Source organism: Macaca mulatta, chromosome 6 (assembly GCF_049350105.2).
Source record: "Macaca mulatta isolate MMU2019108-1 chromosome 6, T2T-MMU8v2.0, whole genome shotgun sequence".
Classification (NCBI taxonomy): domain Eukaryota; kingdom Metazoa; phylum Chordata; class Mammalia; order Primates; family Cercopithecidae; genus Macaca; species Macaca mulatta.
In genome coordinates, this window is record NC_133411.1 from 149,934,894 (window position 1) to 149,960,465 (window position 25,572).

At 38.6% G+C, this 25,572-nt stretch overlaps 2 protein-coding genes across 4 annotated transcripts; both read left to right on the forward strand.

Moving 5' to 3' along the window:
• Window positions 1-484: 484 nt before the first annotated feature.
• Window positions 485-9,621, forward strand: PCDHB2 (protocadherin beta 2). Of its 3 annotated transcripts, none has more exons than XM_077937240.1 (2): window positions 485-499; window positions 4,993-9,189. In XM_077937240.1, exons 1-2 carry the CDS (start codon window positions 485-487, stop codon window positions 7,366-7,368), a joined length of 2,391 nt encoding a protein of 796 aa, XP_077793366.1. In that variant the 3' UTR covers window positions 7,369-9,189. The 3 variants fall into 3 exon arrangements, with proteins under 3 accessions (XP_077793366.1, XP_077793367.1, XP_001089657.3); XM_077937241.1 differs by lacking the exon at window positions 485-499 and having other exon boundaries at window positions 4,804-5,012; window positions 5,323-9,189; XM_001089657.5 differs by lacking the exon at window positions 485-499 and having other exon boundaries at window positions 4,804-9,621.
• A 1,059-nt stretch (window positions 9,622-10,680) lies between these two features.
• Window positions 10,681-13,993, forward strand: PCDHB3 (protocadherin beta 3). Its single transcript, XM_001090814.5, has one exon. The coding sequence runs from the start codon at window positions 10,818-10,820 to the stop codon at window positions 13,206-13,208; it is 2,391 nt and encodes a 796-aa protein (XP_001090814.3). The 5' UTR covers window positions 10,681-10,817; the 3' UTR covers window positions 13,209-13,993.
• Window positions 13,994-25,572: the final 11,579 nt, after the last annotated feature.

Genomic DNA, 25,572 nt, shown 5'->3' on the forward strand with positions numbered 1-25,572 from the left:
AGTGCTGGGATTACAGGCGTGAGCCCCCGCGCCCGGTCCATATTTTCTTTTAAAGTAAAATTTCAATAGTGATCTTAGTGAAAATTCAATCGTCTACCAGATTACCTAAACCCGATTTAAGTTTTAGCCTATTTTAATCGTAAAAAAAGGCCTGAGATTTTTAGAAGAGGTCATACTTCTACTCTCTCATCTCTATTTCCATCTATATCGGTCTATCTAACTTTATCTGCAGTCCTGGTCAAGATTTTTATTTTCAAGGGGACAGATTGTCCTAATAGACTCTGATGGTTTTCCTTAAACAAAATTGGGCAAGATTCTTGTGCAGGTATCACTTTTAAAACCTTTTCTTGCTTATTTGTCCTGTGGGAAGAGAATAAACAACACCATTTCCCCTTTTTGAGTGGCATTTATTTCATGTTTCATTTGCTTGTTTGTTGTTGTCTTTGTTGTTTGAGACAGGGTGTCGCTCTGTCACCCAGGCTGGATGGAGTTCAGTGGTGTGATCTCGGCTTACTGCAACCTCTGCCTCCAGGGCTCAAGTGATGTTACCACCCTAGCCCCCCAAGTAGCTGGGACTATGGGCGTGAGCCACCACACCTGGCTGATTTTTTTTTTTTTGGTAGACATGGAGTTTTGCTACATTGCCCAGGCTGGTCTCCAACTCCTGGACTCAAGCAGTCCACCCATCTTGGACTCCCGAAGTGCTGGGATTACAGGTGTGAGCCACGAAGTCTAGCTGACCTTTATTTTGAAATCCTGTTTGCTTGAGCTTCATGAAATGTATGTCTTGATAGATTATGGGAAAACTTACTTGTATCCTCAATAAGGCAAAAGTAAATTAGTCGAATATGCCCCCAATTTTCCCCCTAGATTAGGGTAATAAACTATGCCAGAATACTCCCTTCTCATCCTAGAATATTTCTCTCATATTTTCTGCAGAGTCTTAGTGTTAGATCACTGAGAACACCTCCTTCTTCTGCCATCTTATGGCTAAGTAAAGCCAGCTTATGGGCAGAAGGCATTGAAAAGCTGAAGATCCCTCTCTATTTAAAGAGGGATACTAGTGGGGATAATATTTCCCTATCATTTGGTATTATCTTTGATAGGAAAATGGTCATGTAAATCCCTTTGACTACCCTTTCTCTTAATTCTTGTAATTTTCATCTCATGGCAGTCAAAAAATCAAATCACCCTTTCGTCCCAAAAAGAGAGGCTTAATTATGACAGATACTCGAACAATGTGTTCTTATTTATTTTTTGAATGGCTGTACTTTTGTAATAAGACTGAAATGACTTGCTTTCATTTTTTAGTGTTTTTGAAAATATTTTTCTATTCCTGTATATAAAATTATTTGTGTAATATTTTAATAGTTAGATTTTATTGAAACGAATCTTCAAAATTATGAAAGTGACTCCTAGGATAATGGCTGTGCTTGTGCAGCATATGAAAAGTAAAGCCAAACCTAAGAAATTAAACCTATTGTAATAACATAATTTTTAAATTATGTAATAGATTCCCTCATTACAATAAATTTACTATATGTAAACATGATATTTCATTTAGACTTATAAATATGCTATAAATTCTAATCTAATATATACGATTCCTTATTGAAGGAGATTAAGAAAATAAGAGCATTTGTAAAGAAGGAAGGTGTATTCTCATCAAGGTTTAAGAAAATAAATGATTTAAAATAGCATAGCAGATATAATGCATTTAAAGCTAGAAACCCATATACAAATATAAAATATTGGTGTTGGTTATATCATTTTTGAAAAAGAGAAACTTACTTTTATTTCTAGGTATGTTAATAGCATTGAAATGAAAGATGGGTAAAACCTTCTGAATTGTGAGGACACATGACAACATGAGAGGTTTTAAAATTTTTTTCACAATAAAACCTAATGTGTTCTTGGTTATTGTATCCTCTGATGTATCTTAGATATTAAGTTTTCTATTCTCCTGCTTGTGAGAGGAGCAAGATTATGTTATTTTCTTCATATTACCTATTTTCGTCTCCTTTATCTTATCTCAAATTAACTACAACTGATTTAGTTCAGAAAACCTGTCCAAAGGAAATAGCCATATACCTGGTTAAGTGTAAAATTTCAAGTAACCTTCCAGTTATAACCTGCCTGTATGATATAACTGATCTTCATGACATCTATTTCGGACCCTAATTAGGTTTTGCAGCTTATATAAAAAGCTGTTTTTAAAAACTTGGGCCTTGGATATTATTCACCTCAATGAATTTGTTTAATGCTCAATGTCAATGAATTAAAATATTTTGAATTATTATAACATCCATATAAAAGTAATAGTCATGAAAAGCAAAAAATAACAGGTAGAGATAGGCATGTTTTCTAAATGTTAAGAAAGGGAAACTGTGATTATCCTTTTTTTGGCAGTTACAGAGGATAAATGAGAGCTTTTTAAAATATTATGCTATTGTTACATTTAATAAATAATCCAGTCCACTTTTCTGAAAATACAGGGGATAGAAGAACAGGTTAAATGATACCATGAAGAAACAATCAGATTCAGAATGTAGGACATCCTACAAAACAACTAGTCTGGACACTTCAGAAATTTAATGTCATTAAAGATGGGAGACTATTCTAGAGTAAATAGATCTAACACCCAAATACCATTATCAAAGCTGGTTGAAAAAGTTTCTAAGACATTTCTTATAACAAATAGTTAAAAAAAGTAAGTGCATTTGTCAAAGGAACTTGAGTGAATGTGAATTCTTATCAAAATTGAGGAAAAGATAATGGAAAGACAGTGAAATTTGATTGGGACTGGATTTTAGATAACATTGTAGAATTTTTTCAAATTTTCTTAAGTATGATAGTAGCATTATGATTATATGAGATAATATTGTAATTATGTGATACGTGCTGAAATATTTAGAGGTGAAATATGATGTCTGCAAGTTACTTTCATATGAGTCAGCAGAAAAGCAGGTGTGTGTGCAGAATAAGATAGAATAAATATGGTAAAACAAACAATTGTTAATTTGGATGGAGGTTAGAGTTGTAGTTTGTGTATAGTTGTTTCAACTTTTCTATATATTTAATTTTTTTCTTCATCCCCCAGTTTTTTAACCCAATGGATCTTTTAGAGACACATCCTAATATTTATTATTATCATTATTATTATTATTATTATTTTGAAACAGAGTCTCACTTTGTCACCAGGCGTGGAGTGTAATGGCATGATCTTGGCTCACTGCAACCTCCGCCTCCCGGGTTATGCTTCTCCTGCCTCAGCCTCCCAAGTAGCTGGGATTACAGGCACCCATCACCACGCCTGGCTAAGTGTTTTTTGTATTTTTGGTAGAGATGGGGTTTCACCAGGTTGGCCAGGATGGTTTTGATCTCTTGACCTTGTGATCTGCCCGCCTCGGCTTCCCAAAGTAAAATTATTTTTTTAAAGCAGCCTTAGGTTTTACAGAAAATTGAGCAAACAGTACAAATAGTCCCCCTCACATACCGATTTTCTACCACTCAAAGTTTCCCTGTTATCAAAATCTTGCATTACTCTGGTACATTTGTTACAACTGATGAGCCAATACTGGTAAATTATTAACTAAATTCCATAGTTTAGTGTTCACTCTTTGTGTTGTATAGTTCTGTGGATTTTGACAACTGTATAATGTCATGTATCTACCATTATAGTATCGTAAAGTCCCCAGTGTTAACTTCTTCATTCCCCCTCCCTCTTCTTCCTAGCTACCCACTGATCTTTTAAGTGTCTCTATAATTTGGCCTTTTTCAGAGTATCATGTAACTGGAATTATACAGTATCATTTCCTTTTCAGTCTGGATTCTTTCACTGAGAAATATGCATTTAAGTTTCCTTCGTGTCATTCTGTGGCTTGATAACTTATTTCTTTATATTAACATTAAAAAAAACCCAAAGAGACAGAAAATTTAAAAAACCTAACAACAAACAATGACATACATACCTTGTTTGGAAGCAGATGGAAGAAACCATCACTGGAAATACATTTTTAAAGATAATTGGGGAAACTGGAATATTTACTGGCTATTTAATATTATGAAATTGCTCTTAACTTTACTAGATGTGGTAGTTGAATTGAGGTTATGTTGAAAGTTCTAGGCATTAGAAAGGAAAATAATATTGATACATTTACAAGAAGAAGATATCTGGCTGCTCTTGGAGAGTTTCATGAGGCTCAGACACATCAAAGTTCAGGGAAATGTGAAGCGGGAGCAGTGCAAAGAAAGAAGTATGAGTAAGGAGACTATTTCAGTGCCCCTTAAAATACTCTTATTTGGATTCTGTGCTTTTCCTGGGTCTCTGTGTTTTTCGGTTGGGTTTGAGTGTGATGATGCTAACCTAACCACCACTGAGTTGCACACATGCCCAAACTCTGAATAAAAATAGAACTTTCTTAGTCTAAGCCTTTTTTCTGAAGCATGCTAGGACTGAGATCACTCCCTTCCAGGTTCTGAAATTTATTTTTTCCAGTTTGAAAAAAAAAAACAAAAAACGCTTGGATCTGTGAGGGAACTGAAGTGAAGATTTATTTATTCTTGCCATGTCTCTGTGGGTGCAATGAAGAGCCTTTCGAAACGCCAATAAGACTTCGGTATATTGAAAATATACTACTTGAAAATACTCAATTTCTACTGCCATCAGCCTGAAAGAAAGCACTGGGATTTTCTTAAAGTTTAGGAGAAAATAAATACTCGGAAGAGACGCGGGGTGGCGCTGCAGCCTTAGAAGTAGCAGAAACAAAGCACCCAGCCGACGCTCCTTCACCCAGATAACTCAACTAAAGCAGCAGCAAGCAGGAAGAGGAGGCTTTCTAAGGCGGTCGCTCCGGGAAATCCGGGCCCTAGGATTGTCCACTCATCCCAGTATCAGCGAGATACGGGGAGATAGAGTCAGCGACAACGTGAGCCCGAGCTGGAGCAGGTTTGGTGTGAGACCAGAAGGCAATGGAGGCCGGAGAGGGGAAGGAGCGCGTTCCTAAACAAAGGCAAGTCCTGATATTCTTTGTTTTGCTGGGCATAGCTCAGGCTAGTTCCCAGCCTAGGCACTACTCAGTGGCCGAGGAAACGGAGAGTGGCTCCTTTGTGGCCAATTTGTTAAAAGACCTGGGGCTGGAGATAGGAGAACTTGCTGTGAGGGGGGCCAGGGTCGTTTCTAAAGGAAAAAAAATGCATTTGCAATTCGATAAGCAGACCGGGGATTTGTTCTTAAATGAGAAATTGGACCGGGAGGAGCTGTGCGGCCCCACAGAGCCCTGTGTCTTACCTTTCCAGGTGTTACTAGAAAATCCCTTGCAGTTTTTTCAGGCGGAGCTACGGATTAGGGACATAAATGATCATTCCCCAGTTTTCCTAGACAAAGAAATACTGTTGAAAATTCCAGAAAGTATCACTCCTGGAACTACTTTCTTAATAGAACGTGCCCAGGACTTGGATGTAGGAACCAACAGTCTCCAAAATTACACAATCAGTCCCAATTTCCACTTCCATCTTAATTTACAAGACAGTCTCGATGGCATAATATTACCACAGCTGGTGCTGAACAGAGCCCTGGATCGCGAGGAGCAGCCTGAGATCAGGTTAACCCTCACAGCGGTAGATGGCGGGACTCCACCCAGGTCCGGCACGGCCCTGGTACGGATTGAAGTTATGGACATCAATGACAACGTCCCAGAGTTTGCAAAGCTGCTCTATGAGGTGCAGATCCCGGAGGACAGCCCTATTGGATCCCAGGTTGCCATCGTCTCTGCCAGGGATTTAGACATTGGAACTAATGGAGAAATATCTTATGCATTTTTCCAAGCCTCTGAAGACATTCGCAAAACGTTTCGATTAAGTGCAAAATCGGGAGAACTCCTTTTAAGACAGACACTGGATTTCGAATCCATCCAGACGTACACAGTAAATATTCAGGCGACAGATGGTGGGGGCCTATCTGGAACTTGTGTGGTATTTGTCCAAGTAATGGATTTGAATGACAATCCTCCGGAACTGACTATGTCGACACTTATCAATCAGATCCCAGAAAACTTGCAGGACACCCTCATTGCTGTATTCAGTGTTTCAGATCCTGACTCCGGAGACAACGGAAGGACAGTGTGCTCCATCCAAGATGATCTTCCTTTTTTCTTGAAACCTTCTGTTGAGAACTTTTACACTCTGGTGATAAGCACAGCCCTGGACCGGGAGACCAGATCCGAATACAACATCACCATCACCGTCACCGACTTGGGGACACCCAGGCTGAAAATCCAGCACAACATAACCGTGCTGGTCTCCGACGTCAATGACAACGCCCCCGCCTTCACCCAAACCTCCTACACCCTGTTCGTCCGCGAGAACAACAGCCCCGCCCTGCACATCGGCAGCGTCAGCGCCACAGACAGAGACTCAGGCACCAACGCCCAGGTCACCTATTCGCTGCTGCCACCCCAGGACCCGCACCTGCCCCTCGCCTCCCTGGTCTCCATCAACGCAGATAACGGCCACCTGTTCGCCCTCAGGTCGCTGGACTACGAGGCCCTGCAGGCGTTCGAGTTCCGCGTGGGCGCCACAGACCGCGGCTCCCCGGAGCTGAGCAGCGAGGCGCTGGTGCGCGTGCTGGTGCTGGACGCCAACGACAACTCGCCCTTCGTGCTGTACCCTCTGCAGAACGGCTCCGCGCCCTGCACCGAGCTGGTGCCCCGGGCGGCCGAGCCGGGCTACCTGGTGACCAAGGTGGTGGCGGTGGACGGCGACTCGGGCCAGAACGCCTGGCTGTCGTACCAGCTGCTCAAGGCCACGGAGCTCGGGCTGTTCGGCGTGTGGGCGCACAATGGCGAGGTGCGCACCGCCAGGCTGCTGAGCGAGCGCGACGCAGCCAAGCACAGGCTGGTGGTGCTGGTCAAGGACAATGGCGAGCCTCCGCGCTCGGCCACCGCCACGCTACACGTGCTCCTGGTGGACGGCTTCTCCCAGCCCTACCTGCCGCTCCCGGAGGCGGCCCCGGCCCAGGCCCAGGCCGACTCGCTCACCGTCTACCTGGTGGTGGCGTTGGCCTCAGTGTCGTTGCTCTTCCTCTTGTCGGTGCTCCTGTTCGTGGCGGTGCGGCTGTGCAGGAGGAGCAGGGCGGCCTCTGTGGGTCGCTGCTCGGTGCCCGAGGGTCCCTTTCCAGGGCATCTGGTGGATGTGAGCGGCACCGAGACCCTGTCCCAGAGCTACCAGTACGAGGTGTGTCTGACTGGAGGCTCCGGGACAAATGAGTTCAAGTTCCTGAAGCCAATTATCCCCAACTTCGTTGCTCAGGGTGCAGAGAGGGTTAACGAGGCAAATCCCAGTTTCAGGAAAAGCTTTGAATTCAGTTAAGTGTTAATAAGAATCTACTGATGCTAGTCTCATTTAATTTGTGGAAAGTCCTTTTTCACTGCTTTGCCCATTGGAGGTGTCTCCTTTTATTAGAACGTAACTATCTTATTCCAATTCTATGCATGTTACTGGTATTTATAACGTATGAGTTTTTGCGGTATAATGAATGTAAATTTTCTTTGTATTCTAATTGTTGGTTAGTTTCATTGCAATTTAATTGCATTTAAAGTGTAAATTTTGTATTTTCAGAAATCTTTAAGTTAGAGCATCTTTTCCAGACCTCACAGTCCGTAGTCCTAGATAATTTTGAAGTCCTACATTTGAAAATATTTGTTATCATTACATGAGTTATATTTTCCAGCCCAGAATATTTGTGTTTGTTATATCCTCTTAGGCTAGTGTAAATTCTATCCTGTGAATTCACATTGGCTAACCCTTTAAATAGGTATATTTATGAATAATATAGCAAGCACCGTCCTTACATTTTTCAATATATGTACTTTTTTTTTTCTTTGAGATGGAGTTTTGCTCTTGTTGCCCAGGCTGGAGTGGAGTGCAGTGGTGCAATCTTGGCTTGCCGCAACCTCTGCCTCCCAGGTTCAAGCTATTCTCCTGCCTCAGCCTCCCAAGTAGCTGGGATTACAGGCATGAGTCATTATGCCCGGCTAATTTTGTATTTGTAGTAGAGACAGGGTTTCTCCATGTTGGTCAGGCTGGTCTTGAACTCCTGACCTCAGGTGATCTGCCCACTTCAGCCTTCCAAAGTGCTGGATTAAGGGCATGAACCACCGCCCCCAGGCCCAATATATATACTTCTTAAAATATTGACATATAAAAAGTATTAATCTTTAGAGATTGTAAAAATTCTAACTGTTGGATTCTACAAGGCATTAACATCATAAGTGCTCTAATAAATTTTTGTCAAAAATCAATCATTAATATTCTAAAATGTAGATAAATAATACACGTCTAGCAGTTTTCAAAGTCATGCTAATTCATCATGCTTTCGCTTTCAAATAGCTTTTTAAGAGCCCTCTGCTTATTCCAGTCCCCCCCCTTTAAAATCTTTTAAAATTATTAATAACCTATTAACATTGAGCACTTCATTAAAATCCAAAAAATATGAGGGAGTACATGTCTTTGTCCTTGACCTTTAGAAACCTCAAATATAGCTTGGTATTGCTGTTTTTAACATTTTCTGGAGCATTTAGGATTCACTTAGAAATAAGCCTTTTGGGAGAAAAATGTATCTAACACCACTCACTCTCTTTTTTTCCACTGGCTACTTCTATTTTTCCCCCTTTCATTTCCCTAGACTTCTCAATGCTTTTTTATAAAGGTGCTTGAGTTCTGTTTCTCAACAGCTCCCTCATTTATTGCATGATTCACACAGTCACTGGAACATTATAGGTTCTTAATAAAATTTTTGAATGATTGAAAGAGAGAAAAGTATTTTACCTGTGATATATTGATATTTAAATAAACTAAAACACTTAAAGGAAAACATTTTGCTGGAACCAAATACTCTTCGGTGTACAATGAATTACAATTTTTTTAATTGAATTGATCACCATTGTTCAAACATGCAGTTATCATTCTGTTGTTGCTTTCCTTCAACGTATTTTTCCTTTTTCTCTTAATGCTTAAACTGAGCCTCCTCTCCTGTCCACTGGCTTAAGAAATACAGATGAAATTGTGGTTTTTAATTTTGTTACTTAAATTTCCTTCCATAGTTCCCTAAATGACTAACCCAACTGTTTTCATTTCTTGCAGTTTACTTTCTCATCCATACATTAAAACAAATCTTAATTATTAATGTTACTCAGTCTATCTTTACATTTTTATATGATTTCTACATACATTTTAATGAGCTTTCCTATTAAAATTGTAATATTAACTTTGAAGGTCTTGTTTTGAGATTAGCAGTGGGGTAGAGCGCTGTGTTGGTATCAAAAGTCTCTGATCAACCAACTCATTACCTGTAAGATTTTGGATGAGTCACAAAGTTTCTCTTCTTCTACCCCAAATGATAACAGGTATTTGAATAGCTTGCAGTTATACTCAATATAAAGACATAAAAGTGATATTGCTATTATTTTTAGTATCACTAGTATTAAGAGCAAACATTCTTGATAATTGTGTAGAAGTACAAAAGAGGCTACATTGAACACATATTTGCATTGTTTTATTTCTCTACCAACAACCTTGCAATGGCTTCCTTTTGTTCTCAGAATAAAATGCAAGCACCCATTATTTGGCCTTGGTTTACCTTTTCAGCCTTCCTTTCCACTTACTCTTGAGACATTAAGTTTTGTATTCACTGTCCTTCATTCATTGTCTCAATAGCTATGCTTCACTCTCTCAGGGCCTTCACACATTCTACAGTCTTAGCTTGGCACACTTCTCCTATTTCATGTTTCAGATTAAATGGTGCACCTTGGGGGAAACTTTCTTAATCACTCTCCATTAACGTAGGTCCCCGTATTGCATACTTTCAGTGCACTCAGTACCTTTTCTATGTAGCACTTTTCACACTGTTTAAACATCTGTTTAAAGACTGTACACCCACTAGATGGAAAATTGTTGTAAGATATACAGACATTGTCTTGTTACCACCACTTGCCTAACTTCTACAAACTCAACAATTATCTGTGGAAACAAGCTAATACAGATGAAATGAATAATTGCAAATTTGCTCTGAAATAAGAAGAGAAAGCACTTTAAGTGTTCCTTGAGCGTGATAATGTGGAAGAAATTAGGCATTTGTAGCCCTCCGGATCCACCTCTGACATGATATATTTTCCTTTTTACCACCTTGCAGGAGGTGTCTTTTCCTTTTATTTTTCTGGTATAGGCAATTCGGACTCATTTCACAAAGTTTAGAAAAAAAAGAAAAACATAAATAGGATAGTAAAGCTTGCTATCATCTAGAGGAAAAATCTTTTGAAGTTTGTGTGTAATTATAACAAGTGGAGGGGTAAGCTAGTGTCTGTACACTTCCGCTAAATCATGTAAATGAGGACTCTACCAGGAAGAATCGCTGCTCTTAGATAAGAGCGCATTTTATTTCCCTAGATTGCATTTATTTAATTCATATAACATGAGAAACTCCTCCAGTAGCGTCAACCAGGGTTGATAAGAATAAACGATAAAGCAAAACAAAAACACCTTCTCCAAGATTTTGAAACTGCAAGCGAACGCATGGTGGCGCTGTTGACTAAGAAGGCGAATTAAACCACGGGCATTGTGCATGCTCGGTGACGCACGGATCCAGTGTGGTAAACCAGGGGTTGTGAGCCGAGGCAGATTTTTGAGTCAGCAAGTCTGAGCCTCTGGAAAGGCTTATTGACTAGGCCGTCTGCAAAGGTTGTGGGGCAAAAGACTGTTTCCCAGCGCTGTCTGAGGTTCAGCTTGGAGACATTCCCTAGAAAAGCGTGACGGAAAGTGCAATGGAGGCGGGAGGAGAGCGATTTCTTAGACAAAGGCAAGTCCTGCTTCTCTTTGTTTTTCTGGGAGGGTCTCTGGCTGGGTCCGAGTCAAGACGCTATTCTGTGGCTGAGGAAAAAGAGAAGGGCTTTTTAATAGCCAACCTAGCAAAGGATCTGGGGCTAAGGGTAGAGGAACTGGCCGCGAGGGGGGCCCAAGTTGTGTCCAAAGGGAACAAACAGCATTTTCAGCTCAGTCATCAGACAGGTGATTTGCTTCTGAATGAGAAATTGGACCGGGAGGAGCTATGCGGCCCCACAGAACCATGCATACTGCATTTTCAGATATTACTGCAAAACCCTTTGCAGTTTGTTACAAACGAGCTCCATATCATAGATGTAAATGACCATTCTCCGGTATTCTTTGAAAATGAAATGCATCTGAAAATCCTAGAAAGCACTCTACCAGGAGCAGTAATTCCTTTGGGAAATGCTGAGGACTTGGATGTGGGAAGAAACAGCCTCCAAAACTACACTATCACTCCGAATTCCCACTTCCACGTACTCACTCGCAGTCGTAGGGACGGAAGGAAGTACCCGGAATTAGTACTGGATAAAGCGCTGGATCGTGAGGAGCAGCCGGAGCTCAGCTTAACGCTCACTGCGCTGGACGGCGGCGCTCCCCCTCGGTCTGGGACAGCCCAGATAAACATCCAGGTCTTAGATATAAACGACAATGCACCAGAATTTGCACAGCCGCTCTATGAGGTTGCAGTTCTAGAGAATACCCCCGTTAACTCTGTCATTGTCACAGTCTCGGCTTCTGATTTAGATACAGGAAGTTTTGGGACAATATCATACGCATTTTTTCATGCTTCTGAAGAAATTCGCAAAACTTTTCAGCTAAATCCAATTACTGGTGATATGCAACTAGTCAAATATTTGAATTTTGAAGCTATTAATAGTTATGAAGTCGACATCGAGGCGAAGGATGGCGGAGGCCTATCCGGAAAGTCTACAGTCATAGTCCAGGTGGTTGATGTCAACGACAACCCACCGGAACTGACCTTGTCTTCAGTAAACAGCCCTATCCCTGAGAACTCGGCAGAGACTGTACTGGCTGTTTTCAGTGTTTCTGATCTAGACTCTGGAGACAACGGAAGAGTGGTGTGTTCCATTGAGAACAATCTCCCCTTCATCCTGAAACCATCCGTAGAGAATTTTTACACCCTCATGTCAGAAGGCGCACTGGACAGAGAGACCAGATCCGAGTACAACATCACCATAACCGTCACTGATTTGGGGACACCCAGGCTGAAAACCAAGTACAACATAACCGTGCTGGTCTCCGACGTCAATGACAACGCCCCCGCCTTCACCCAAACCTCCTACACCCTGTTCGTCCGCGAGAACAACAGCCCCGCCCTGCACATCGGCAGCGTCAGCGCCACAGACAGAGACTCAGGCACCAACGCCCTGGTCACCTACTCGCTGCTGCCACCCCAGGACCCGCACCTGCCCCTCGCCCCCCTGGTCTCTATCAACGCGGACAACGGCCACCTGTTCGCCCTCAGGTCGCTGGACTACGAGGCCCTGCAGGCGTTCGAGTTCAGCGTGGGCGCCACAGACCGCGGCTCCCCGGCGCTAAGCAGCGAGGCGCTGGTGCGCGTGCTGGTGCTGGACGCCAACGACAACTCGCCCTTCGTGCTGTACCCGCTGCAGAACGGCTCCGCGCCCTGCACCGAGCTGGTGCCCCGGGCGGCCGAGCCCGGCTACCTGGTGACCAAGGTGGTGGCGGTGGACGGCGACTCGGGCCAGAACGCCTGGCTGTCGTACCAGCTGCTCAAGGCCACGGAGCCCGGGCTGTTCGGTGTGTGGGCGCACAATGGCGAGGTGCGCACCGCCAGGCTGCTGAGCGAGCGCGACGCGGCCAAGCACAGGCTGGTGGTGCTGGTCAAGGACAACGGCGAGCCTCCGCGCTCCGCCACTGCCACGTTGCACTTGCTCCTGGTGGACGGCTTCTCCCAGCCCTACCTGCCGCTCCCGGAGGCGGCCCCGGCCCAGGCCCAGGCCGACTCGCTCACCGTCTACCTGGTGGTGGCGTTGGCCTCGGTGTCGTTGCTCTTCCTCTTGTCGGTGCTCCTGTTCGTGGCGGTGCGGCTGTGCAGGAGGAGCAGGGCGGCCTCTGTGGGTCGCTGCTCGGTGCCCGAGGGCCCCTTTCCAGGGCATCTGGTGGACGTGAGCGGCACGGAGACCCTGTCCCAGAGCTACCAGTACGAGGTGTGTCTGACTGGAGGCTCCGGGACAAATGAGTTCAAGTTCCTGAAGCCAATTATCCCTAATTTCGTTGCTCAGGGTGCAGAGAGGGTTAGCGAGGCAAATCCCAGTTTCAGGAAGAGCTTTGAATTCAGTTAAGTGTTAATAAGGATCTACTGAGCTTCTCAGTTAATCTGTGGAAAGTCCTTTTTTACTGCTTTGCCTATTGGAGAATTCTCTTTTGGTATGGTTCAAGGCAAGTAGCAAGAGTAGAGCAAAATTTCAAATCCAGGGATGGCTTAGGTTTCATTAACAGAACTGGAAAATAGTTGTTTGGCTCTGAATGTTTTGTATTTCAATCAAGAATCCTTAGTCGATAGAACATTTTGTTTATATATTGATTCTACTTTTTCCGTAGTTAATCCATGCATACTCTCCTTTCATCCTAGCTTGCCAACGCAGTCTTAATTCGCCTTTTTTTTTCTAATGGGGAGCAAAAAGGAATTCATTATCTTTTAATAGTGATTTCAAATAGCTTATTGAAATAACTCCTTTCAATTTTTATATTATAAAGCAATGTAGAGAGAGTTCCAAACCACCAATTTTATAATTTCCCTTGTTGAATATATTCACATAATGTATTGTATGATATGCCCAAAGCAGCTTTGTCTATGGTTAACGAAGTTTTGAGAATAGACAAGAATGTGTTTTCTTTAATTTATAGTAATATATCATCTTTTTAGGGATGTAGTACTCAAATGAAAGTAATTTAGTTCATTTTCTGTGTTGACATTTGCAATTAATATTTCAATATTTTATGTGCTTATATTGGCCAAAATATGGACACAAATATAGACTAATAGGGATAATTACCCTTTGAAGTTTGTCTAAAGTGTGTTTATGATGACTGAGGAAAAAAAATTAAACCTATGCCATTTTAAAAACGGACTGTTCTTTTCCATTTGACACAAAAACATTGTTTAGTAAGACATCTGGTGGAATGACAATTATTTGTTTCATAAATTCTGAGATGTAAGTGTTATCAATCTGAGAGTCAATTTTTAATTTCAAGAAAATACATGGGTATATGATATCTAAATGCTTCATGGTAAAAGTGATATCCTATCCAGTCCTACTTTATAATTAATACCTACTTGCTACTTGTATGGTGATATAGGAGAAAGATACTTTCTTTTTTTCCTGTCTTGGTTCCCTCCTTCAGATTTTAACCTGACATGATTTAGGATTATATATGATCTTTCTGGGATAGGAACTGTCCATCCATATCAGCATCCTGCCTCCTACAATGTAATTAAAAGAAGATGTACAAGAATAGAAAGTTCTAAAAAGGAGAAGGCAATATCGTTGTGAAACTCTAAATTAGCTACAACAAAGAATAAAATCTGGAAGCAACAAAAACATTGAATCTTATGGTTATATTGAATAAAATCAAAAAACTTATTTTAAGCAACAAAATATTTAGCTCCTAATTAGGGAATTGTATTAGGAAAAAATTAATTTTCTTCCTATAAGCATTTCCTCATCCACAGAACATCTATATATCTTCCTAGGAATTAAATACTCATGACTAGAGAAAAGAGAATTTCGCAAAGATTTTAAAAATTCCCCAAAAAGCAAGAGTTTAAGATTGACATACTTTCAAACATATGTTAAAGTGTAGTTATTATCACATTTAAATGGTGTCATTTTATGTAACTGAGCATCAAATGCATAAACCCTTTTTTAAAAAATCTTTTGAGACAGGGTCTTGCTCTGTTGCCCAGGCTGGAATGCAGTGGTAAAATCATGGCTCACTGCAGTCTCAGTCTCCTGGGCTCAAGGGATCTGACCACTTTAGCCTCCAGAGTAGCTGGGACAACAGGTGTGTGCCACCACACCCAGCTATTTAACAACAACAAAAAATTTATTTGTAGAAATGGGGTTTCTCCATGTTGCCCAGGTTGGTCTGGAACTCCTGTGCTCAAGGGATCCTCCTGCCTCCACTTCCCAAAGTGCTAGGATTACAGGTATGAACCACCATGCACAGCCAAATGTGTGAATCTTTAATAGTCAGAGGAAAATTAATATAATATTTCCTTTCACTTTAAGTAGAATCTGGCTGTTTTGGTCAGATATTTTTCTTCTTTGCATATGTAGCTGATTTTCCATGAATATCAGGAAGAGGCATAGAATTCTTATCAAGATTTATCTCTCTTTGATTACCTTAGTCCCAGGTGGTATCAGAGCCAGAGAAGTATTCAACTGTGGAAAATATAGAGGGCAGTTCGTTTGGGGACTAATATGGTAAATGATCGGAGACTAAAGTTCAAAAGGCAATATGCTGAGTCATTTAGACACTGAAAATACAAGAACAGATACCATTAGTAATTTAGTTTTTAGATGTACTGGACTTATACATTGCTGAGAAAATGAATAGAATTTAGCAAAGCCAGAAAAGATAATCTAGACTAAATTTGAAGATGGGAAGCAATCACATCTTACTCTTGGTTCAAACCTGCTTCTCTTTCAAGGCAGTTAGAAACGTTTTACCCTTTTATTTGAAGACAACTTCCAACAATGTATTCATCTGGATATTTCATTAAATATAGAGAGAGTACCACATGTATAGTACTAACTAGTGTTGCCACGTTTTGGAATTCCAGAAACTAAAAGCCTGGCACAAGGTAAAAGGGATGACTTTATATATTATTAATAATTTTCTAGTAATTTTTCTTCTGGGCAGGCTAATTCATTATTGTAAAATATTTACAAATCAATCTCACCAGTATTCCAACTGTCAAAAAGTAAGAGAAAGAAAAATTTTACTCTCTTCCCTCATTCTAGAATATGTAAAATGACCTTAGTAGACTCTAAGCAACTTGAAGGTAGCGTCTGTTTCTGGTTTATTCATAGTGGTATTTCCAGGAAATAGCACAATGCCTCATTCATAGTAGATGCTCAGTTTATATTTGTTAAATAAATACATTTTAAATTATTTGGTAAATAAAATAATGTTCTAAGGAATTACAAACTTGTTTATTTGCACCTGATCTACACATTAAATTTTTAAAAACCATCTATATTCAGAAAGGGATGGAGTATAAAGAATAATTCCCTATAGAGCCAATTTTTTATTTAATGTCTCCCTTTGCATCTTGAGACTTGTGGAAGCTTGGAGAACTGTAAAATTATGTATTAATCTCCAAGTTGGTTCTAAATTGAGCTTATTCATATCTTTGATTTCAGGGAAAAAGAAAAAATTAAATGTAAGACATTTTTGTACATCAAATTAACTTTCTGAAATTGGTATTTAAATTCTCTGGCCTCTAATTGATACTTCTATTGAACTTGGATTAGTCTTAATGACATCAAGATTAAATAAAATTTTCAAGATCCCAAAGGCTTAACTTTTTTAAAATAGTCAATCATTCATTTATTTTCAAAACATAATTCTCGATCATGTGCATACTCCCTTCTTCTCTCTACAAATACTTTAGTTCAGAAATAAATATTTCCTTGACATTCACAATCTAGTTTTTAACACTGAGAATCAAAGGGATACAAATGAATTTTAAATTTTTATGTGGGGTTGTTACAAGACTAAGCTATATTCAAATATCAATCATTAAAACTAGTGAGGCCACTCGCTATACCACCATACTTTTCATAAATCTTCTTTGATAAATAAATTCTACTTCCTTACAAAAGAAGACTCTGTTTTAAAAAAAAATAACAGCTTTTCTCTATATCCCCCTACTTTATTCTGGAAACATCTTTTGCTTCTTAAAGTAATTGTTAGATTTTTTTAAGCCAGAAATCTGTTAGTCCTAATTATGAATTATTTTAATGTCAAATATGCATATGGTTAATCAATAGTTTGCTTGGTCATAGATTCAAAATTTTAAGCTTATTTTCCTTCTATTCTTTAGGTATTCAACACATTGATGAAAAGTACAATGTCAGTCTACTTCTCATTCTTTTATCCGTAAACTTCTTTACTCTCTTTTAGATTTTTTCATTTATTCTTGCTGTTCTGATATATATGGTAGGCCCCAACCTGAGATTTACATAACGTACTGCATTTTTTTTCTTTGAGAAATTACTATTTTGTTTTGAAAACTTTCATTTGGCAAGTTTTCACAACTACTTGCTCTTGTTTCACAATTGCTATTTCCTTCTTTGTTGTTTGAGTCTTTTAAGTTCTTTCCATATTGTTTCAAGTTTCTATTTCTTATAGTAGATAAAACAACTCTTTTATTTGTTGAGTCTGTTTTTTGTGGTGTTAATCTTCATTTGCTTGCTGATATTTTATCGAGAACTTATCTCTTATTGGAAGCTTCTTTCACAGTAGCGCTTGTTTTGACAATCTTGGGGAAGGGAGGAAGAAGAGGGGTCTCAAGGTGGTTTCGCCCTGGCCGCTGCAAACCCAAGCCTTCATTTAAAAGCTTAGCTCAACTTTGCCACACCCAGGTGAAAGTTCTAGACCAAGCACTAAAAATATGTTTGAGATGGGACCCATGCTCTTTTGGGTGGTATTGTTCTGCATTCACTCAATGAGGCAAAAATCTCAGGGAATGTCATTGCTTCTTGGTTGTCATGGTTTGTGCTAAGGCTATAGACATGGAAGCTAATGGAGAAATTTAAAATGTTTCAATCTTCAGAGTAAACAAGTTGATTTTTAGGAAAACTGAACTGTAGCTGAAGCAATTGACACATGGGGACTATATGGAAAACATCATGGTCTTGATTCAAGTTACAGCATTCATGGTAATGCTCAGAAAAATAATAACATAATCCAAGATTCCACTGAAATAGTAGTTGCTATTTTTTTCTTTTTTTTTAGAAAATAGCTTGGGACTCTGGTGATAATGCAAAATGGGCTTGCTCTTTCCAAGACAATCTCCTCATGAAACCATTTGTCAAAAATTAGTGTTCTGAGTCTGGGAACAGTGGCTCATGCCTTTAATCCCAGCACTTAGGGAGGCCTAGACAGGAGGATTGCTTGAACTCAGGAGTTCAACAACAGCCTCAGAAAGATAGTGAGACTCTATCGCTACAAAAAATTTTAAAAATTGGCTGGGTGTGGTGGCATGCACTTGAGTTCCTAGGTACTGAAGAGGCTGAGGTGGGAGGATCCTTGAGCCCAGGAAGTTGAGGCTGCAGCAAGCCATGATCATGCTCTAGCCTGGGTGATACAGCCAGACTCTATCTCAAAAAATAAAATTATTTTTGTAACAGAGAAGTCAGGGCTCTGTACCATCTCTTACTAGGGTGGAATCTAACATGCAGAAATATAGCACAGCATAATCATACTGTTCTTCAACTCTGTCAACAATTCCCTGACCCAAACTTCATACACCTTATTAGTTTTAAAAAAAGAAAACGTCCTACTCAGAATGCTGATAGTATCACTGCCAAAAACAGAGACTATCTAGGGACTAATACCTAAGTCACTTTCCCACAGCTGCCCAAGGACATATTCCTCAGTCCTCTTGGTATCCATCAGCATGGACAATGGAACCTGTGGGCTTTGATGTCCCTGGTTTTTGAGATTCTTGAAGAGTTTGAGTTCTAAATGTGTCTGGGGCTTTCTGGAGTTGAGCATCAAGATGTGGAGATCCTGGATGACACACAACTGTAATAGCTAGATAACAAAGAAAATTTATTACAAAACAATTCTATATTGTGTACTGAGCTGTCCAGGTAGAAAAAAGTGGTAACCCAGATGATGACTTGGGCTAGAACTCATGACTATTTTATTGGCGATTCAAGGCCTCAGAGCCCTGGATGTTAGCATGTAGGCCCACAACCTCGAAGTACAGAGTATGTGAAGCACATGTAGGCTCCTAAAAGACAACCACAACCAGGCACAAGCTGGTGCTGTTATTAAGGACAACTGGAAGCCACCTTTATTTGCCATGATCGTCCTACACCTGGTCTAGGACTTACCCTAGTCTTCTCTTCCATTTCTTTAACCACCCATAAAAGGATTTCCATTTTCTTGATCACTGACTTGACTCAGGCTTCTTTCTCTTTCGATTCTCTCTGTTCCTGTGCTACTCAGATGTGGAGGGTCAACTGGGAAACTTCAGTGTACTGCTGCTCAAAACAAGGCCTCTTCCTGAGCATTTTGGGAGTATCAACACCACTGGGATTTAGTTCTAGAGCTTTCAATGTGAGAAGTTTCTGGAATATCAGAAACAAATATCAAATTTCAGAAGCCAATTTTCTCTAATTAATGTGAGCTATCTATGAGGAAAGACTTTTAAAAGAAATTTAACTTCTAGAACAATGTGGGATTTATTTTTAAAAAAGAAATTGTATTCTCTAAATTGTATCTTTCTGAGGTTTTTTGTTTAAATTTCTTTATTTCTGAGGAAATGAATTTCTTCATCCCAAATGTTTCAATTCTATTTAATTTAAAGTAGGTAACTGGCAGTGTTGAAGTTTCATTGTCTATGTTTGTTATTATGAAAAAGGGTATTGCATATTTTACTGCAATTTTAAAAAAGAATATATTTCTGAACATCAGTGAAAATGGTAGAGAATGAACCTCCGAAAAATCTCTTCTTCAGGAAAGCAATGAGGAAACTGAGAGAAATTGTCAAAATCAACTGTTTCAGAACTCTGAAATTTAAACAAAGGTGTGCATCAACTTAGGGAGAATTTATTGAGGAAAAACGGTCTGACTCTTGGTTAAAAACGGTGGTTTTTGTGGCGTTTTAACTGGCCTATTTCCATCTGCATCTCTCTAGCCTCTTAGAAGCCTTTAAAATTAACAATTTACAATCACAGTGAAAATCAGCAGCTTGGCAGCCACCAGAGGAAACAGAATAGTACCAGAAAGAATTGCTATTATTTGATCTGTTTGTTGGCTCCCTGGAGGACTCCACTTGCAAGGCTGTCTTTAACTGCCTTCAATCAGAGCTTGTCTAGTGCAAAAAGTCTGGGTGACAGAGCAAGACCCTGTGTCGGAAAAAAAAAAAAAAAACAGGAAGAAAAGAAAGGAAGGAAGGAAAGGAGAGAGAGAGAGAGAAGAAAGAAAGAAAGAAAAAGAAAAAGAAAGAAAGAAGAAAGAAAGAAAGAAAGAAAGAAAGAAAGAAAGAAAGAAAGAAAGAAAGAAAGAAAGAAAGAAAGAGAAAGAAATGAAAGAAAGAAAATAGATCAATGAAAATTATCCAGTCTTAGGAACAAAAAGATTTTTAAAAATGAAAATGAACAGAGACCTATGGGACACCATGAAGGCTACTAAATACACATACTTGAAGTCCCAGAAGGAGAGGAAAGAGACAAAATGACAGAATAACTGAAGTAATGGCTGAAAATTTCTCAAATTTGATGAAAAACATTAATCTTCACATTCAAGGGGCCCAGCAAACTCCAACCAGGATAAAGTCAAAGGGATTCATGCCTTGACACATCATGATCAAACTGTCAAAAGTTAAGACAAAAAGAGAACCTCAAAAACAGCAAGAGAGAAGCAACTCATCACATACCTTATCCTCAAAAATCTTATCCTCAATATGACTAACACTGATTTCTTACAGAAATAATAGAGGCCAAAGGGGAGTGGGATGACACATTCAAAGTGCTAAAAGGGACTATCAACCAATAATTCTATATCCACCAAAAGTATCTTTCAAAAATGAAAGAGAAATTAAGACATTACCAAAAAACAGTAAGTGACTGATTACATTGTTAGCAAACCTACTCTACAAAGAAATATTAAAGGTAGTCATTTGGGCTGAAATAAAAGGACACCAATGAGTAACTTTAATCTACATGAAAAAATAAAAGCATCATAAAGGGAAAGTAACTTATAGGTATATATATATCTAGGGAACTGTAAATGTGTTTTTATTTGTAACTTGTTATTGGAAAGAACACTGCATAAAGCAGTAATTATAAATCTATGTTCATAGGTATATAAATTGTAAAGATGTAATTGTATGACAATGTGACACAAAGGAGGGGAGAGAGAACATAGTTATATAGAAACACAGTTCTGTATACTGTCGAAATTAAATTGGTATTAATCTGAACTTGATTGGTAAAAGATATTCACTTTAATAATCAGGGAAACCACCAAGAAAATAACTAAAAAAGGTAAAAAAAAAAAAAAAAAAAAAAAAGGCAAGTCAATTAAAATGGAATCCAAGAAAATATGTGTTTAACACAAAAGAGAACAATGAGGAAATAAAATAATAAGATGTAGAAACCAAAGCAAATTGCCAATATAAATCTACCTTATCAGCAACTATGTTAAATGTGAATGAATTGCACACTCCAATTAAAAAGCAGAAATTGGCAGAATGGATTTGTAAAAATGATCCAACTATAGGTTGTCTACCAAGGGACACTTTAGATTCAAAGACACACATACATTGAAAGTAAAAAGATGGAAAAAGATATATTATGTAGGCTGTAACCAAAAGAGCTGGAATGCCTACATTAATATCAAGCAAAATATACTCTAAAACAAACAAAAAAGTTACTAAAAATAAAAAGTTAAGGAGGGAAATTTTACAATAGTAAAAGAGTTAATCCATCAGGAAAACATAATAATCATAAACATACATGCATCTAATAATAGAAACCCAAAATAAGTGGAGCAAAAAGAGACACAAATGAAGAGTTAGACAATTTGACAATAATAGCTGAAGACTTTAATTCCCCAATTTTCAATAAATGATAAAACAATGAAACAGAGTATCAACATGAGAAAAGAATACTTGAATGACATTATAAACCAACAGTACTTAACAGAATGCTCCATCTAGCAACAGCAGAATACACATTATTTTCAAGTGCATATGAAACATTCTCCAGGATAGACTGTATATTAGGCCATAAAACAAGTCTTAATAAATTTGAAAGAGTTAAGATCATATAAAGTATGTTTTTCAGCTATAATGAAATGAAATTAGAAAGCAGTGGCAGAAGATAATTTGGGAAATTCACAAACATGTGGAAATTAAACATTAAAAAAATGAATCAAAGAAGAAATCACAAGGGACATTATATAATACTCTGAAATGAATAAAAATGACAATGCAACATAACAAAATTTATTGGATACAATAAAAGTTGTGCTTAGAGGGAAAATTATAGCTGAAATACCTATATATTTTTAAAAGATCTGAAATCAGTAGCCCAGACTTCCACCTTAAGAAGCTAGGAAAAGGAGAGCATACTAAAACCAATACAAGCTGAAGAAAGAAAATTATTAGATTAGAGTGGAAATAAATAAAACAAAATAGAAAAACAATGGAGAAAATAAACTAAAAGTTGGTGCTTTGAAAAGATCAATAAAATTGGCAAAGCTTTAGCAAGACTGATGATGAAAAAAGAGGACTCAAATTACTAAAATTAAGAAAAAGGAGGGAAAAGTATGACCTATTTCACAGGTCTTAAAGGAAATTATAAGGGAATACTATACACAATTTTAAGCCAACAAATGAGAAAACCTAGATGAAACGGGAAAAAAAAAAAACCCTAGATTAAATGGAAAACACAAACTACCAAAATTGACTAAGGAGAAATAGAAAATGTGAATAGACCTGAAATTGCCAAAACTGACTAAGGAGAAATAGAAAATGTGAATAGACCTGAAATTGCCAAAACTGACTAAGGAGAAATACTAGGTTGGTGCAAGAGTAGTTGTGGTTTTGCCATAACTTTCAATGGCAAAAAACGCAATTACTTTTACACCAACCTAACAAAAAACCCGAATAGACCTGTAATAAGAGATTGAACCAGTAATCAAAAACTTTCCACAAAGAAAAGCTCAGGACCAGATGGCTTCACTGGTCAATTCTACGAAATGTTTAAAGAAGAATTAACAACAGTACTTGATATACTCATTCAAAAAATAGAGGAGCAGGGACCACTTGTCAACTCCATTCTACAGAGGCCAGTATTAACAAGATGACAAAACCAGACAGTGATAACACGACAAAAAAAATACATACCAGTTTCCCTTATGAATATAGATGCAAACATTCTCAACAAAATGTTAGCAAACTGACTCTAGTATCACATAAAAATGATTACACACCATGGCCAAGTGAGATTTAGCTCAGGAATGCAAGGTTGGTTCAGCATGTTAAAATCAAGCAATGAGCCAGTTGCAGTTGTTCGTATCTGTAATCCCAGCATTTTGGAAGGCCAAGGTGGAAGGAATGCTTGAGACTAGGAGTTCAACATCAGTATGATCAACATAACAAGACCCCATCCCTACAATTTTTTTTAAAAAAATTAGCTGAATGTGGTGGCTTGCACCTGTAATTCCAGCTACTCAGCAGTCCAAGGCATGAAGATTGCTTGAGCCCAGGAACTCGAGGCTGCAGTGAGCTATGATTGTGTCACTGCACTCCAGCCTGTGTGACCTTGTCTCAAAAAAGAAAAAAAGATTTAAAAAGAGATTTAAAGATACGTAGTCCTAAAATTAAAAATGTTAAATTTGTACTATTTTGAATAGTCTATTTTAAAAATGAAAGAGTATTTTTAAAACTTCACCATGACTTGAGGATGGTTTTGTTCTTACTTTGAAAGGGAGGAATAGAGGAAAATTAAACATTAATTTTTGAGAGAGATAAAGGGTGAAATAATTATTAGATTTTGACTATTATTTCCTTAAATCATATTTCCAATAGCCCTATTTCAAAATGTTAAGCTATCAATAATAAATGGTTCATATCAATGGTTTGTGGAATTTATTGGAAATTCTTATAAAAGGAATGATCTCCTGGAATGTTCTATTAAATAGGTACATTAGATACATCAGCTGACCATTTGAATGAAATAGCTGTAAAGCAAACAATAGTGCTCAGTGGTGAAAGCAAAGTAAATTTTACATTAGCCAACCTTCCAAACTTAAACCTGTAAGATATTTTTAAAGTCACACTCACTGAAATGTAAATGTAGGACGGAGATACTTGAATAATTAGAGTTTGACTTGAGAAATTTGTGATGGAATCTAAGATAATTTCTAATAATTTTTTCTAGAATAAAAATAGTATTTGTGTTAATATATCAAAATACTCAAATATGTGATATATAACTTAGAATACATCTTTAAAATCAGAAAATGTGGGCTGGGCGCAGTGGCTCATGCCTATGATACCAGCACTTTGGGAGGCTGAGGTCGGTGGATCACGAGGTCAGGAAATTGAGACCATCCTGGTTAACATGGTGAAACCCTGTCTCTACTAAAAATAAAAAAAAAAATAAAAAATAAAAAATTTGCTGGGCGTGGTGGCGGGCGCCTGTAGTCCCAGCTACTCAGGAGGCTGAGGCAGGAGAATGGTGTGAACCGGGGAGGCAGAGCTTACAGTGAGCCGAGATCGTGCCACTGCACTCCAGCCTGGGCGACAGAGCGAGACTCCATCTCAAAAAAAAAAAAAAAAATATATATATATATATATATATATATATATACACACACACACATACACACACACACACACACACACACACACACACACATATATTAGAAACTGTGGGCTTTTCAACTTTGTTCCTTTTTTCTCAAGATTGTATTCTGGGTCCCTTGCATTTTCATGTGAATGTTAGGGTCAGTTTACCAATTTCTGCAAAAAAGCCAACTGAAATTTTGATAGGGATTGGAATAAATCTGTAGAGCAATTTGAAAGGTACCAATATTTTAACAATCTTAAGTCTTCCAATCTATGAACACTTTTCATTTACTTAGATCTTCTTTAATTTCTTTCAATGATGTTTTGCAGTGTTCAGTGTTCAGTTCTCCCACTTCTTTTGTTAAGTTTATTCCTTAGCATTTTATTCCTTTTGATGATATCTATTATAAATTGAATTGTTTTCTTGATCTCATTTTTGGTTTGTTCAATGCTACTGTATAGAAATACAATTGATTTCCACATAGTGATCTTGTATCCTGCAACCTTGCGGAACTCAATTATTTATTTTAGGTTTTATTTTTTTGAGACAGAGTCTCACTCTGTCACCCAGGTTGGAGTGCAGTGGCACAATCATGGCTCACTGAAGCCTCAATCTCCCAGGCTCAAGCAATCCTCCCACCTCAGCCTCCCAAGTAGCTGGGACTACCAGTGCATGCCACCACTGGTATAATTTTTTTTTTTTTTTTTTTTTTTTGGAGAGACAAGATCTTGCTGTGTTGCTCAGGCTGGTCTCAAACTCCTGGGCTCAAGTGCTCCTCCTGCTTGGCCTCCCAAAGTGCTGGCATTTACAGGCATGAGCTGCCATGCACGGCCTAAAATTTCTTTAAAATGATTTTTATCTTTTTTCAGTGATAAGGTTCTTGCCTATATTTTACCAGAAAGCAACTAGTTTCCTGCGTATCCCTCTATTTTATCTTTCTTTGTATATTTAAAATGAAAAAAATTAAATATCATGCTTCAGATCTGGCAACCAATTATGTAAATAGTCATATGAATCCTTCAGAATGGATAATACAGCTTTTCTGACTGGGATGAAATAGTTTTCAGGTGTTCATTCTTTATATCATTAGCTTATCTTATATAAT

Bases quoted from the DNA above. Each gene is read 5' to 3' on its own strand.
- PCDHB3 (XM_001090814.5), top strand. From the start codon at position 10,818: ATGGAGGCGGGAGGAGAGCGATTTCTTAGACAAAGGCAAGTCCTGCTT.
- PCDHB2 (XM_001089657.5), top strand. From the start codon at position 4,972: ATGGAGGCCGGAGAGGGGAAGGAGCGCGTTCCTAAACAAAGGCAAGTC.